Source organism: Barbus barbus (assembly GCF_936440315.1).
Source record: "Barbus barbus genome assembly, chromosome: 3".
Taxonomy (NCBI): domain Eukaryota; kingdom Metazoa; phylum Chordata; class Actinopteri; order Cypriniformes; family Cyprinidae; genus Barbus; species Barbus barbus.
The window spans coordinates 242562-259601 of record NC_136731.1 but is presented as its reverse complement, the minus strand read 5'-3'; the positions used below and the strand labels follow the sequence as shown (position 1 = coordinate 259601).

General features: G+C 37.3%; 1 protein-coding gene across 1 annotated transcript; it reads left to right on the top strand.

Moving 5' to 3' along the window:
- Nucleotides 1–12881: 12881 nt before the first annotated feature.
- LOC306850111 (patched domain-containing protein 3-like) lies at nucleotides 12882–16351 on the top strand (the record flags this gene model as incomplete). Its single annotated transcript, XM_079385557.1, has 4 exons — nucleotides 12882–13574; nucleotides 14264–14391; nucleotides 14477–14622; nucleotides 14706–16351. 4 exons carry the CDS (start codon nucleotides 12882–12884, stop codon nucleotides 16349–16351), a joined length of 2613 nt encoding a protein of 870 aa, XP_079241683.1.
- Nucleotides 16352–17040: the final 689 nt, after the last annotated feature.

Genomic DNA, 17040 nt, shown 5'->3' with positions numbered 1-17040 from the left:
GTTCTAGCAAGGTGTACCTAATAAAGTGGCGAGTGAGTGTAAAGGTTGTAGAGCAACATATGCTTCCCTCCAGATGATGTCTATTTCAGGGGAGGCCTTGTGTATTTCAGCAGGACAATGCAAAACCACATACTGCAGCTATTACAACAGCATGGCTTCGTAGTAGAAGAGTCCGGGTGCTGAATTGGCCTGCCTGCAGTCCAGATCTTTCACCTATAGAGAACATTTGATGCATCATTAAACTAAAAATGTCTAAGATGACCACAAACTCTTCAGCAGCTAGAAACCTATAACAGGCAAGAATGGGACCAAATTCCAACACCAAAACTCCAGAAACTCATAACCTCGATGCCCAGACGTCTTCAAACTGTTTTGAAAAGAAGAGGAGATGCTAAACATGCCCCCGTCCCAACTATTTTGAGATCTGTAGCAGGCATCAAATTTGAAATGAGCTCATTTTGTGCGTAGAATTGTAAAATTTTCTCACTTTAAACATTTATGTTATCTATGTTCTATTGTGAATAAAATATTGGCTCATGTGATTTGAAAGTCTTTTAGTTTTCATTTTATTTAAATAAAAAAAACGTCCCAGCATTTCCAGAATTCGGGTTGTACTTCGAACTACTAGTGGTCACAAAAGCTGCCAAAACTATATAAGCAGTTGGGAAAATATCGCATATCTTTTTCTTGAGCTTGATACTTACACTATTTATTGTTATTCAACAGAGCTCTCTGAAATGAATATGTGATATATTGAATATTTAAATACCAGTTATGTTTATGTGGTACATTTTCTTTGAATCCATTTTATAGAACTGTTATTTTTATAATATTGCTAAATAGTGTCTAATTTCCTATTTGTTTTTAAAAGGTGTTATGTGCATTTATTGATTTAATTATTTTCACTTGGCCTACCTGCGTCATGACGTCATTGCACGTTTCAGTAGGTGGCGCGCCCGTGATGTGCTGCATTCAGAGTAAATACGCCATTAATAAAGCTATCACTGCAGCGCTCTCTTTTTCTTTTTTCTTTAATCATCTTTATAAACTTCTTTTCAGGTAATAGTAAAACAAGATGCACAAAACACTCTTCCATTAAATATAAACACTGTGTAATGTCATATTGATGATTTATGTGTGTTGAAAGCAATTAATTTTTACTATACTTATAGTGTGTCACGAGTTTAGCAGGCCTGAGCACATGGTTGGCATGAGTACCTCGCGAATAGCGCGATAGCCGCTATATGTGATAAATGGTCAGTATGTCGATGCTATTTGTGTGTATATAAGTTCACGATGTTGTTTCATATTTATGAGTTATCTTAAACTGGTGCATTTAGATAATTTAACCCTTTCATGCCTGAGTTATGCATTACGGTTATCTGAATTAATCTTGTATATGTCTTTATTGAATGAAGTACATCAGATACGAGGGATTGAACAGCGTTTAGAAATGAACACGTGGTTAATATACCAGCTGTATTTTTGTATCAATCTAATTCTTTCATTTCATTGGTAAGGGTAAAAACTAATGAAGATGTTATATATCGTTTGGTGCTTATGTGTACATTTGAATATCTTATCCTGTTTCTAAAAAAGTGTGTTTTGAGTGTCACTGTGTCAGTTGAGACTAGAGCATGTTAACCGTATAGAGAGAGTTTGTTAAATAGCCTGTTCATTGTATTTTCCTATTTCTTCTATTGTGAAGGAAAGTGTTTGAAGTCACTCATGTTTACATTGTCATTACTGGGAAAGAGTGATACTGTAATGTGCTGAGCTTCTGTTATATGAATATGCTTTTATTCATTCCGAGTAAATACACCATTAAAGAAGCCATCACTGCAGTGCTCTCTTTTTCATTTTTCTTTAATCATCGTTATAAACTTCTTTTCAGGAGTACTACAAATGCACCAGCAGACAAGATAAAAGCAGAAGAAATCAAATCAGAATATCTGAATTTTATTCATCAGATGAGAAAACAGCTGCTCAATTTCAGAAGACTCTTCTGAATATTAACAGATATTAACAGAGCGTTACTAATCAGTTGAAATTGGTTAAGAAATACTTGGAACTGCTATGTCTGGTATTATAATGAATTCACTGACATGTTAATTGAAATCTTTAAAAGTGCATCAAACCACACAGAAAGTCTGCAGCAGTCATTGCAAGAGTGTCTCCTGAATTATTAAAAAGCATACGCTTACACATTCAGAGATTTTCTGTTCATGCTTTTAGGACTAGTGTTTCATAAGATGATTTTCTTTTGCAGAAAATGAGGAAAATAAAGTCAGATAGGTTATATATGTTTTTCAATTGATTTGTCATATGTGATTAAATACTGTAGTTGTTTCCATTGTCTTTCAATTATATATATATATATATATATATATTTATTTATTAGTGCTGTCAAAGTTAACGCGTTAATAACGCAAATTCATTTTAACGGCACTAATTATATTAACGTGTGATAAATGGGCCTTTCACACAGGACACTGGGTTCAGCGCAGCCCTTGATTTGCACTACGCTGGCCAGAGCTAAGTAGGCGGAGTTTTCCAAATTTTTAGTGGGAGTTCTATACGTTTACTCATTTGATTGTTGTTCCACTTTTTGGTCAGCAGCAAAACATGTATCTGTCCCGTGCTAAGAAGCGAGCGATAGCAGTAGCCCTGCTAGTAATAAGAAGAAAGAGAGCAGCAAGGAAGAAGAGGCTGTGGATGCATGAAACCCTGAGGTCCAGAAAACAGTTTGGTGAATTCAGGCTTGCAAATGAGCTCCATTTTCACAGCGACCTGTTCCAGGTGTACTTTTGGCTCAGTAGGGAGCAGTTCCACAGCTTGTTGAGCAGAGTCGGTCCTAGAATCTCAAGAATCCATACAAATTACCGAGAGCCTGTTTCTTCAACGGAGCGTCTGGCAATTTGTTTGAGGTGGGTGATTTATATTGAAATAAAATGTGATAAAAAAAAAATCTACTACTTTTATGTCATAGGCTACACACAGGCTATTATTTCGGGAAGTCTACTGGTCATGTCTTTATCAGACCCCTTTAGCGACTTTTCCCCCTCTTCAAAAAAGCGCCTAGTGACGAATCTTTAGGGTTTGCACAAATCTCATTTAGTTACTGAGACTGCTGGTACTGCCGCGTGAGGTCGGGCAAATAGACGTGAACAAGTTTTTTTGAACAACATCTATGACCTCTGAAACATATCTAGTCTTCATGCTCAATGTTGATTATGGTTTCAATAATAATAAACATACATTTGCATAAAGCATCCATATTTGTCCATGCCCATGTTGATTAGAGTATTAAAAACTTGAAAAGTATTAATTTAAGGTACATTTAGAACAAATAAAAATGTGCGATTAAGTTGCAATTAATCATGAGTTAGCTCATGACACTTATGCAATTAAATATTTTAATCGATTCACAGCCCTAATATATATATATACTGTGGCGGGCTGAAGAATCACGCGACAGGGTCAGGTGCAACAAATACCCCGGAGGGTGTAATTTATTGAATAATGTGCAAGATAAAAGGTGGAAGTGCCAACGGGTCTCGTGCTCCAGTGCTGTGCGATCCGCCTCTTCCTCCGTCCTTTGTGCTCCGTGCTTGGTGCTTCCAACGACGGGCTGGTCGGTCACGCGCTGCTATCTGACAGGGACAAAAGGACACCGTTAGTTCACTTCCTTCTTGAGACATTTCTCCCCCTCTTGTGCGGCGAAGCGGCTTTTGTAGCCCTCGGCTGATTGACTTCAGCTGTGACCGGCCAGCCCGCAGTGATTGTGTGCAGGTGTTTCTCATCCGTTGCCAGGGCAACGCTGATAGGCGCTCGAGACACTTATCACAATATATATATATATATATATATATATATATATATATATATATATATATTACACATACACTCACATATATATATATACACACACACACACATACATTATTTATATATATATATATATATATATATATATATATATGTGTCATTGACATATAAGGATTTTCGACAGGCCAATTTTAAAATACAAAAAATAATAATATTTACTGTAATTGTTCAAACATTAAGAATGTTGTGTACACACATTCTATTAAAATGTAAAATTAAGTGATTTTAGTGTTTTTTAAAATCAAGATGTATTGGCCGTAGCCTTAAAAAAATGTCATGTGGTGCGACCATGATTTATATTAAAATTAAATAGTTTCCTTAACATGCTTAACATTTTTTTTTTAAATGTTCTCAGTAATTAAAGTGTTTAGAAACAGTATTTGCATTTACTTTGAGTTTTTGTAAATAATGATCTCTTATTTTTGTTCTATAATTTTAGAGTTGCCTTCTTAAATGTAGTTAACACTTATTTTTCCTGCAAATTGCATAAAACTGATAAAAATGTATAAAAAATACCATTCACTTAAACATACTGTAGCAGTAATTCATATTTCAACCACAGAAATAAGATGTTTTATTTTTAATTTAAGACAGTTATTGCTATTATTGGTCGCACCACATGATGTTGATGCATCAGTCGAATTATCATTGAATCAATGTTGAAGTCTGACAAAAAACTAATTTTGACAATTCACAAAAACTGTAAATCTCTTGCCCTCGGCCAAAAACCAGGATATGATCTCATTGTTTTTCCACTTAAGGTTTAATCCTTTATCGTTTAAACAATGGAGTGTGTTTTTTATTTGTACGGCTTGAATTTCCATGATCTCCTGATCTACACTGCCGCTGTACTGTCCCTGAAAAGTCATGTTTCCCAGCTAATTCTCCTCCCACCGGATTTCTACGGTCTCCGGTCTAACAATGGGTCAACCCATTCTAAAAATATGTCTATATGTGAGATGCAAAAAGCTTTCCCTCAACACTCCTAAAAAATAAAAGGAACGAACTTACCACAGCAGTTGTAGACAGGGATGAAGAAGCTCAAACCTCATGTCCTCAGTCAGTGAGAATCAAATCGAAATTCGCGCTGGAAAGACGTCACTTGCCTAAGTAGGGAGATCACGGAGGCTACAATGGCTATTGTATGTGTTCACAATAGCCATTGCTTTCTTTCATTTATCTTAACAGTAGGAAATTCACTGGGTGAAGACTCAAACATCCTCAGATATGGATCCACAGAGTCAAATTATTCTATAATCAGAGCTGGGTAGTAACTGATTACATGTAATCTGGAGTACTTGCAATTAGAGTAAATTACATTTTAAAATACTCGTAATCAGACTACAGTTACTTTTTCATGGATTACATGATTACATATTATTCACACAATAGCAATAAATTATTCGTTTCGAATTATTCGAAATTCGTTGACTCTCCCTAATTTCTCTTTTTCATCTTTTAAATTTTCCTTTCTAAAATAGCCTACCGATTATATAGAGTATTATATATGTATATATAGTCCTGGTTTGTGGACATTCACACAAAGATCAGTCATTAGTCTGTGTCACGGTCCTGCTGGTGTGCCGTGGTTGGCCACCAGATGTCACTGTGTGTTTGTTTGAGCACATGGCTTGTTGTTGGTGGTTGTGCCATGTGCTCTCCTGTCTATTGTCTGACCCCGCCCTCCTTGTTATCTCGTTATCGTTTCAGTGTCTTCACCTGTGCCCTCCTCGTTTGTCTCCCCATTTATTCTCCTGGTGTCTGCAGTCCTGTGCTGGCACTTCCTGAGGACTTGGATGAGCTGGCGGGAGATTTGTTTTCAGGAAACGTCAGGACAAATTAATTGATTCTAAAAGGACAAAACAGGAACGGTTCTTGAGTAGAAGTAGGTGGATATAATGGACGATTCTTCGGATGATGGTAATCAAGATATGGAGTTCCAAGAAGTACGATATAATAAAAGGAAAAAAGGAAGTAACATGGGTGATGAGTCTGAATATGAGAAACTATGTACAAGTAAAACCAGGGATTCAGGGCAAAGGATGTTGAGAAACAGTGAGGAAAAGGAAATAAAGGTTATGATCACATTTGTCAAACAAGCAGAGCAATACATGCATCCTGTTAAACTATCAAAAGCGATAGAAAAAGAAGTGGGATCCGTGAAAGGGGCGACATGTCTGAGCAATGGAAGAGTCTTGATTAAGTGTAAGGATGAAAATCAGAAAGCAAAGATTCTAAAACTGAAAACACTAGCTGGTGGTAAAATAAATTGTGCTGGAATAGATGTGAAGAAACGTGGCGTTATCTCAGCAGTACCCTTAAGTGTAACTATGGAAGAAGTAAAAGGAAACTTGATTGGAGGCAAAGTTGCTTTGGCTAGAAGATTGACGACATGGAAAGATAATGAAAAGTGTGATAGTCTTTCTGTGCTGTTACACTTTGAAGACAGCAACCAACCAGTCAAGGTGAAGATAGGCTTCATCAGTTATGTGGTACGGGAGTATGTACCCCCTCCTTTGCGTTGTTATAAGTGTCAGCGCATAGGACATACTGCTGCTGTTTGCAAAGGGAAAATGCGTTGTGCAAAATGTGGAGGGGAGCATGATTATGGGAAGTGTCAGGAAGGAGCTGAGATCAAGTGTTGCAACTGTGGGGGAGAGCACAGCGCTGCATATGCAGGATGTCCAGTACAGCAACAGGCTCGTGAAATCCAAAAGATAAAATCCACCCAGAATGTAACATATGCAGATGCAGCTCGTAGAGTGAAACATGTAGACGATACAAGAATACATATTGGACCGGAACAAACCTCTCAGAAAGACAAGTCAATGGAACAGCTGAACTTGATAAAGAATGACTCAAATGACAACATTAACATGAGCAAAACTGATTTTGTGGCATTTATCTGTGCAGTGGTGAATGGCACTGGGCAGGTAGAAAGAAGATCTGATAAAATAAAAATTGTGGTAGAATGTGCAAACAAATTCTTGAACTGCATCGGTATATCAGCAGAGCAAATTCACAAGATACTACAGTCTAAAGAAGGGAGAACAGAAGCTAGTATAACAACAAATTATGATGCATCTCAATGTAATGATATATAACATTATCATGTCTTTCCTGTTGCTTCATTGGAATGCCAGAAGCCTAATTGCTAATGGACAGGAGTTTAAAAAGTATATTATAGATATGAATAAATCTCCTGATATCATTTGTATACAAGAAACATGGTTATGCAAGTCATTAGATTTTAGGCTGAATGGCTATGAGGTAATAAGGAAGGACAGGATGAATGGTAGAGGTGGAGGGTGTGCAACATTCATAAAAGAAAATGTGATATATAGACAAAGAAATAATGAAGGTGATGCAGAGAGCATTTGTATAGAATTAATGGGTACACAGGGGGTAGTCAAAGTGTTACATTTCTATAATCCATGTTCAGAATTAACAATAGATATCCTGAAAAGTGCCATGGGAGAAAAGGCAAACAAAATGATTATATGTGGTGATTTTAATGCTCACAATTGTATTTGGGGTAGTAGGAATACAGATAAAAATGGAGAAATAATAGAAGAGTTCATGGAAGATGTTTAAATGATGGCAATCCAACAAGAATAGACATAGCAAGAGGTGGAATGTCATGTTTGGATATCACAATAGTTTCAGCATCATTAGCTGGTAAATGTGTATGGTCAGTATCCAAGGATAATATAGGAAGTGATCATTTTCCAGTGACGTGTGTAATTCAAAATGTAATTATGGTGTAAGATGGATATATAAGAAAGCAGATTGGGGAAAACTTCAAATGTTATGTGAAGAACAATTCAAAGATCTGTCAGTAGAGGGTAGTGTTGATGACAGATATAATAAAGTAGTGAATGGCATTTATTTTGCAGCCTCTCAGTCTATCCCACTATCAAGTGGTATAAGTACAAGAAAGAATGTGCCATGGTGGTCAGAGGAGTGCTCGGCAGCAATCAGAGAAAGGAATAAAGCATTTCAGTTTTTAAAAAGAACACTCACCCCAGAAGCAGTCCTAGATTATCAAAGAAAAAGGGCTTATGTTAAAAAGATTATTAAAAGTACAAAAAGGAAAGCATGGCAAAACTTTTGCGATACAATAGGGAGGGAAACCGAAATAAATGCAGTCTGGCGTATGATTAAAAAGATGAATGGAAGTAACAGCTTTAAAAAAAAATACCTGTAATGGAGGAAAATGGGAAGGTAGCTATCACAGATAAAGACAAGGCTACTATGTTGGCTCAAACATTTGCTAAAGCTCATAGCATTGAACATTTAGATGATACATTTTTAACAAGACGACAACAAATTAAGAATATCTATGGAGATGCTTGCAAGAAAAAGCAAGATTTTAATAGTATTTTGGATGATGAGTTTAGTTATTTTGAATTAAAAACAGCAATTAATAACTCAAAGAGTACCACACCAGGGAAAGATATGATAAGTTATAGAATCTTAAAGAAATGATCCCCAAAAGCATTAGAAGCATTATTGGACTTATATAATTATATATGGAATGAGGGTATCCTTCCTAAGCAATGGAAAACGGCAACTGTGCTCCCTCTAGCTAAACCTGGGAAAGATATCACAAAATCTAGTAGTTATAGACCCATCGCTCTTACTTCTACACTGTGTAAAGTAATGGAAAAAATGATTGTGAGGCGAATGAATTACATTTTAGAGAAAAGGGAATTGTTATCAACATTTCAAAGTGGTTTTAGGAAAAGTAGGTCTACAGCAGATGCTTTAGTATTGTTTGAAAATGAAGTTAAAAAAGCTTTTGTAATGAAAGAGTACATGATTGCAGTTTTCTTTGACATAGAAAAGGCTTATGACACTTTGTGGAGGGAAGGTTTGCTGATTAAACTGAATAAAATTGGAATAGGTGGCAAATTTTATAATTGGGTTTTAGATTTTTTATTTGAACGCACTTTTCAGGTGAAAATTGGGGAAGAATTATCAGCTCCTTATAACATTCTAAATGGAACTCCACAGGGTAGTGCAATTAGCCCATTATTGTTTAATTTAATGATCAATGATGTTTTTGATAAAGTTAATAAACCAGGAATAGGATTGGCTCTTTATGCAGATGATGGAGCATTATGGAAGAGAGGCCGTAATATTAAAAATGTGGTTAAAGGCATTCAGGAGTCAATTAAAGAAGTGGAAGAATGGTCATTGGATTGGGGTCTAAAGTTTTCAGTCTCAAAAACACAATATATGTTATTCACAAAGAACAAGAGGAATGAACATTTAGATCTGAAGTTGTATGATCAAACATTGGAAAGAGTACCTGTTTTTAAATATCTTGGATTATGGTTTGATGGAAAATTAACATGGAAATGTCATATCAGACTAGTTAGTTCTTAGTTCTCTGCCTGTCTGTTTTTCCCCCTCTGGGTGGTTTTTGTTCAGTTTTTGTTTCGTTTTATTATTAAAAGACCCACCATTTTCCTGCACTCGAGTCCTTGCCTCATCTCTCTTCTGGATCCGTGACAGTCAGGTGGCGACAGCATCATTTCAGGTTTAAGAAGGGTTTCAACATTGCATCAACTACTGATTAACACCTTCATTTTTATTTGAATTATTACTCTGCAGGTTTTTTGACCTACTAAAACGGAGATTAAAAAAGTTCTAAGACTATGCAAAATTAAGTGTCAACCAAAAGTACATAAGCAATGATGGTACAATAAACAAATTGTAATGTTATAATCAAATATAATAAAACGTTATTAGAACCTTTATTCAAAATAGAGCTGCAACTCAAAATTGCCCTATTTACCAGAACACAGTTTCAGGTGTACACATTTCTTTATGCACAAAGTGAATTACGTTTTTTAAATGAAAATATTTGTTATTAGTAACATGGAACAAACACGAGTTGTTTTCATCATCACTATATTATAACAACTTATGATAACTAGTTTAGTTATTGTAGCTAGTATATCTATAATAATATAAGAAAAATCTAATAGTCTCACTAGCTATTATCTAACGATAACATTATTAAACCTGACGACATGAAAATACCACTGTTAATTACTATTCAAGAATAGGTCAGCTAAGGCATTAAAATATTTTAGAAAGCAGTTATTAAAATGCTTCAAAGATAATGAAATTAATGGGGTTAATTCAACTTCCTTCAGGGAGAGAAAGATTACAGAAAGACATAAAACAACTAGCGTCAACTATGACTATAACTATGGTTATGATCACTATTAAGGTGTTTCTCACGTTATCTAACTGCAAATATAGCATATACTGCCTATTATCTAAAATAAACATTAACTATAATGCGTTTCATAAAATACAACTACTGGTCAGATTTCCGAGAGGTAAACTAATGCGTTAAAATGGCAAAAAAATGCTGTTATTTCCTCAACTTTCTGGTGAGTGTGCTTGAGAAGCACTGAAATGAATGGTCTTCAATGCTGAAACTATCGGTTGTTTGGAACTATCGGCTGATCCATGACAGTTCCTATGTAAGCCTATGGGAGTGTTTCTCAGCGGCTCTGGTCGAGTGTACATCGGTTGTACACTCATTTTTTGCGGTGCATTGTGGGATTGAATGAGTGCACACGAGAACATCCACTATGGTTTCGAACACCACTTAAAATGGCTGTCCCCTCAAATAGTGCACTATTTGAGGGTATAGGGGGCGATTTCGGATACAGCCGGAGATTTACCATTCGTCAGTTACAGTGTTGCGCACCGTTTCCATGGCAACTTCCTCATTCATGTGACACTGAAGACTGGAGTAATGATGCTGAAAATTCAGCTTTGATCACGGATGCATTTTAAATTACATTTTTAAAATAGACCTACATTAAAATAGAAAATAGTTATTTTAATGATTATATTGAGTCCTGATGTGCCGTACATGTGGAAGAATTGACAATAAAGCAGACTTGACATTAATGTGTTTTTGGGGCAACGTAATGGTAAAAGAAGTGTAATAATGGGAGTAATAATTGATCAGATTTTCATAATAATATATAATATTTCATAGAATATTAAAATATAATTTCTTTCCCTATTCATTTATGTCTCCCAAAATGCGTAATAAACATGCTTTTAGTCCCGGTGTCCCGAGGACATGTATTAAATTAATGTCCTGTTTCATAACAGAAAGTCATATTTTGATTTGAAACCCCATAACATTTTCCTGAGATGTTAATTTATGACACACAATTTAAAAATTAGACAGATTTAAATTATAATTGCAAAATATTATCATAATTCCATAAGAGTGTCACTAAATTAATTTCAGACATTTTTGAAGACCAAGGAGAGGGAGTGGTCATGGTGAAAGATCCAATCATTTGGTATCTCTGAGAAGCCCTGAATGTGCTCTGTACAGGACATCCAGACTTAAAACTGTGGCATGTACAGTCCCAGAGAAATTCACTAAAATATAATGTCCTCATGTGAGGCCGCAGGGTCTTAAGAGGTACGAAAATATTACAAAATCTTACTAACCCCACACTTTTGTGTACATGTAATATTTTAAATAGGCTAGTTTGTGTAAAGTACATTTAAACTGTTGTTAAACGTTCAAATGGATTCTGTTATGTTCTGTAATTGCTGTTAATAAATCTGTCAGAAAAACAAAATGTGCTAGAATTTCAGGTGGTGGTAAATATCTTTATGAGTCATTCATTCGAGCGGCTGATTCATTCTGGAATGAAGTAAACGCCTCTCTTTATGAAAGGTCTTTGATTCGTTCAAAACGCGGAGATGCGCAACAATTCTATGGCTTTAAAGGTATTATATGTTCTCTGCAAAATTGAGCAAAAACACATAATATTGTGTTTAAATTATAACACAATATCAACTTCTTATTTACTGAACTGTTGTATAAAATCACATTTAGGGGGAAGTCGTGGCCTAATGGTTAGAGAGTCGGACTTGTAATCCAAAGGTTGTGGGTTCGAGTCTCAGGCCGGCAGGGATTGTAGGTGGGGGGAGTGAATGTCCAGCGCTCTTTCCACCCTCAATACCACGACTGAGGTGCCCTTGAGCAAGACACCGAACCCCCAACTGCTCCCCGGGCGCCGCAGCATAAATGCTGCCCACTGCTCCGGGTGTGTGTTCACTGTGTGTGTGTGTGTGTGTGTGTGTGTGTGCATTTGTTCACTACTCACTGCTGTGTGTGTGCACTTGGATGGGTTAAACGCAGAGCACCAATTTCGAGTATGGGTCACCATACTTGACAATACGTCACGACGACGACGACGACATTTAAACTCGTGATATTCGGGACAAACAGCACTAGTGTGATATTGCTCTAACTGCTGTGTGTTATCGCTAAATCATATCATGATATAGGCTAAATATGAGACAAAAACATGAGATTGCACCAATATCTTGAATGCAGTTATGCCATAAAATTCATGTTAGTTATTGCCCTGCATCATATTTGTCGTCAGTCAACTGTATGAAATACAAGATGATAATCAGGTCTGGGGTGGGGCCAGTGCGTCAACTGTGGTAAAATATTTAATCATGTTATTTTTTCATAACTAATTAATCAAGTTAACACGTTAAACTGACAGCCCTGATAAAATGCAAACAACTTTGCATTTGCACTTTGCCTGTGTCCATTCCTAGGAATCAGGCTCATCAAGTGTTCATGAAGGAACAACTGTAAATGATCTGTAAAACAACTGTAAATTATCAAATAAGAGAAGTGTTTCATATAAAAGGATGACATACCGAATGTTTAATAGGCTTATATGGTTAACAGAAAGTATGTCCTTGTTGAAGTTAAAAAAAGCCCCATTAATTATATTGCCCCTTAGTAGTTTTTTCCTATACTGATAGAGATGGCAGGTGATAGCAGAAAGCCTGTTAATAAATAACCATTCATTTGTTAATGTGTAACAAATGAGTTGTCTGTGACATCATTGAGTGAGTGTAGACGGAGGCGATGTGGAAGAGCAAGGCATTCACTGCTGAAGTGTGTCTGGAGGATGGCGAAGTGTAAAACAGACTGCATCGAAAGGCCTCTGTCTCTGGCCTTTCAAAAGCTCGGTAGAGTTGTTGGTAGATATCCATACCCGTTTCTTTTATTACCTGTATTTGTAGCTGCTGCCCTTGGAGCCGGTTTTATCTTTCTTCAGGAAAGGGAGGCAAATGATATTGAAGACCAGTTCACACCCGTCAATGGACCCGCCAAGCTGGAGAGGGCGATTGTGCTGGAAAATTTCCCACCGTCTGAAGAGTTTTCCCAGTTACGGCTAACGTCTGATGGCACTTATGCCTCTTTGATCATCACAGGCTTGCGTGAAGAAAATATATTAACAGAAGCAGCTTTTAACGACATTTTAGAGTTAGACAGACGAGTGAAAAATATAACGACCGGAAACAGTTTTGAAAATCTGTGTTCCAAAACAAAAGGAAAATGCACCTCAAATCCAATTTTAGACATTATAAATTACAACGCTACTGATATAGTTTCTTCAGCCATAACATATCCGATGAATAATGGCACGTTTTTGGGAACAAGTATTGGCGGTGTAGAGCTAAAGCCGGATAGCTCAGAGATATTGAGTGCAAAAGCAGTCAGGCTTTTTTATTTCCTAGACGAGGAGAAGACAATGGAAACCTCTGAATGGCTCAATGGCTTTCTAAAACTCCTGTCAAACTATACACAACAGAAAATGGTAAGTTAAAAAAATTATTGTGTTATAACTAGGCATATGTGTTTAAATGTAAACACAATTTGACATTTATCAATTCATCTCTAATATGTAACCCTGGACCACAAAACGGGTCTTAAGTGTAAAAATTTTTAAATTGAGGTGTATACATCATCTGAAGCTGAATAAATCATCTTTCCATTGATGTATGGTTTGTTATGATAGGACAATATTTGGCTGAGATACAACTATTTGAAAATCTGGAAAAAAATCTAAATATTGAGAAAATCTCCTTTAAAGTTGTTCAAATGAAGTTCTTAGCAATGCATATTACTAATCAAAAATGAAGTTTTGATATATTTACTGTAGGAAATGTACTAAATATCTTCATGGAACATGATCTTAATATCCTAATGATTTTTGTCATAAAAGAGAAATGTATAATTTTGAGCCATACAATGTATTGTTGGCTACTGCTACAGATATACCCCAGCGACTGGAGACTGCTTTTGTGCTCCAGGGTCACATATGTCAAACACCAAAAGTCATTTACATATACTGACATAACGCACTGAGCACACATACATTTGCTTATTTTTCATGTCCTGTCATAATTATTTTGCACTGTTCTTCCACACAATGAAACACATCTATGTATAGGCTACAGTACTTATACTGAACAGTGATTGATTATGAATGTTTCCTTTCTACAGGTCCGTGTGTCTTACTTTACATCGATATCAAGACAGAATGAGTTTGAGACCAATTCAGATTCTGTAATCCCCCTCTTCTCCGTTACGTATTTCCTGGCCATATCAGTTTCAATCCTGTCTTGTTTGAGGTATCGTGACGTATTAAAAAATTGTCAAATAAGCATGTGTATATGTCACTAGGTATGTCTTTACCCCTACAGTTTGTTTCCACAGGTTGGACTGTGTCAGGACGAAGGTGTGGGTGGCTGCGTTCGGCGTCATCTCCGCCGGTTTGGCGGTGTTGGCCAGCTTTGGACTGCTGCTGTTCAGCGGGATGCCGTTTGCCATGACCGTGGCCACAGCACCCTTTCTGATTCTCGGTCAATAACATTCATTCATTTTATCACCCTATTGGCGTCTCACAGCTGATGCTGACAAGCTCACGGTCTCTGCTTTCTTCCAGGTGTTGGTGTTGACGACATGTTCATTATGATCTCCTGCTGGCAGAAGACTGAAGTTGATAAAGCCGTTGAGGTTCGCTTAGCAGAAACGTATAAGGAGGCCGGCGTGTCCATAACGATCACCACACTGACGGATGTGCTGGCGTTCTACATCGGCCTCTTGACGCCGTTCCGCTCAGTTCAGTCTTTCTGCATGTACACCAGCACAGCTCTTCTGTTCTGCTACGTCTTCAACATCACCTTCTTCGGCGCATGTCTCGCGTTCAACGGGAGACGAGAGAAAGGCAACAGACACTGGCTGACCTGCATGAGACTCCCAGAAGCCAGTGATGATGCTAAAGGGTGTTGTGTTGGTGGAGCTTATGATAAAAACACATGCAAGGAGTTTGAAATGCCAATGGACTCATTCTTTAAAAACTATTATGGCCCTTTTCTGACAAGAGTGTGGGTTAAGGTGCTTGTGTGTCTGATCTATGCCGGGTATTTGGCAGTCAGTATCTACGGGTGCTTCCAAATACAGGAAGGCCTAGATCTGAAACATTTAGCGGCAGACAGCTCATATGTTGGCAATTACTATGACAATGAGGATGAATTCTTCTCTGATTTTGGTCCTAATGTCATGTTAGTTATAAAGGATGAGCATTTCCAGTACTGGAACCCAATCGTTCGTGAAAGTCTTGACTTGTGTTTGGAAAATTTTCAAAATCTGACAATGGCAGACTCAGGCATTCCACCTGTTTCTTGGCTTCATGTATACGTGAATGCTGGTTTTGATGTAGGCAGTGAAACACAATTCAAAAGACATTTAACTGCATTTCTTAATCTTTCTGGTTTTAGTCAAGATGTCAATTTCACTAACAATCAAATTCATGCATCACGCATGTTCGTTCAGACAGTGAACATCCGCACAGCGATCGATGAGAAGAACATGCTCAATGCGTTTAGAGAAGCCGCAGAAAAATGTGGGAAGTTGCAGACGCCCGTAGATCTGATAGTGTACCACCCTGCATTCATCTATTTTGACCAATATGCCGTCATCATCTTTAATACAATCCAAAATATAGTAGTTGCTACATGTGTGATGTTAGTTATTTCACTCCTGCTGATCCCAAACCCTCTCTGCTCCCTCTGGGTGACATTTGCCATCGCATCTGTCATTGTGGGAGTGGCCGGTTTCATGGCATTATGGGATGTTAGTTTAGACTCTGTGTCTATGATTAATCTGGTTATCTGTATCGGGTTCTCTGTGGACTTCTCTGCTCACATATCCTATGCTTTTGTGTCAAGTGAAAAATACTCAGTGGATGATAAAGCGACGGATGCCATCACTAAACTGGGCTATCCGATCATTCAGGGAGCTGTGTCCACTATTGCAGGCGTGGTGGTGCTCGCAGCTGCAGAAAGCTACATCTTCAGGACCTTCTTCAAGATCATGTTCTTAGTCATTCTGTTTGGGGCCGTCCATGGCATCGCATTCATACCTGTGTTCCTGACCTTCCTTGGCAGCTGTGGCCAGATGTGTAGTAACAGCCATAAAGAGAGTAAAGAAAATCTGCGCAGTGACACAAATGAGCCACAAGCAGAAACAGACATGAGCAATTCATGCACCAGGAGAGGGGAAGCTTATGCAGATCCCGATTGCTACTGAACTGGTCGTCTGGCGTTCACGTGTTTATATTATTTTTACAGCTCATTTGTGTTATTGCTGTTGTGTAAATTATTTTTCCATTAAAGGTGCAGTAGGATATCTTGGAAAATGCTAACTTTAGTCTGATATCGCTGAAAGCGAACGTCCCACCCTCCCTGCAATCACCGTCCAAAGCCATGCCCCCTGAACGCATATATGCACACAGATCAGACGACCAGAGACAACATTACTATAATACATGATGTGTCATTCACCGGTGAGAAAACTTTATAGCACAGTTAGTAACAGTAATATACCATGAAAGAAGGTCAGGTTGTTGATGTTTGCCTGCCATTCTCGCTCTGTCTGCACAGTGTAAGTGCACAGAGGAATGCAAATACACATGTTGACAGGCAGGTAGGAAAGCCAATTAAAACGCTCGGACCAAGCATTTTGATTCGACAAAAATTTCTTGGTGCTACGCCTTCCACTGAAAATATAAATACATTTAGAGCACTTAACTTAATGATTGCTATCAGGATGTGAATAGACTTTCAACCAGCATAACAAAAAAGGTTTCTGAAGAAAATCACCTATTGCACCTTTAATAAATGTCACTTAACTTTATATTCTATGCTAAGAAAGTAAATAAAGGATTTGTTAACGGTAGTTAATAAGTTCATGTATCGACAAACAGATCTTATTCATGT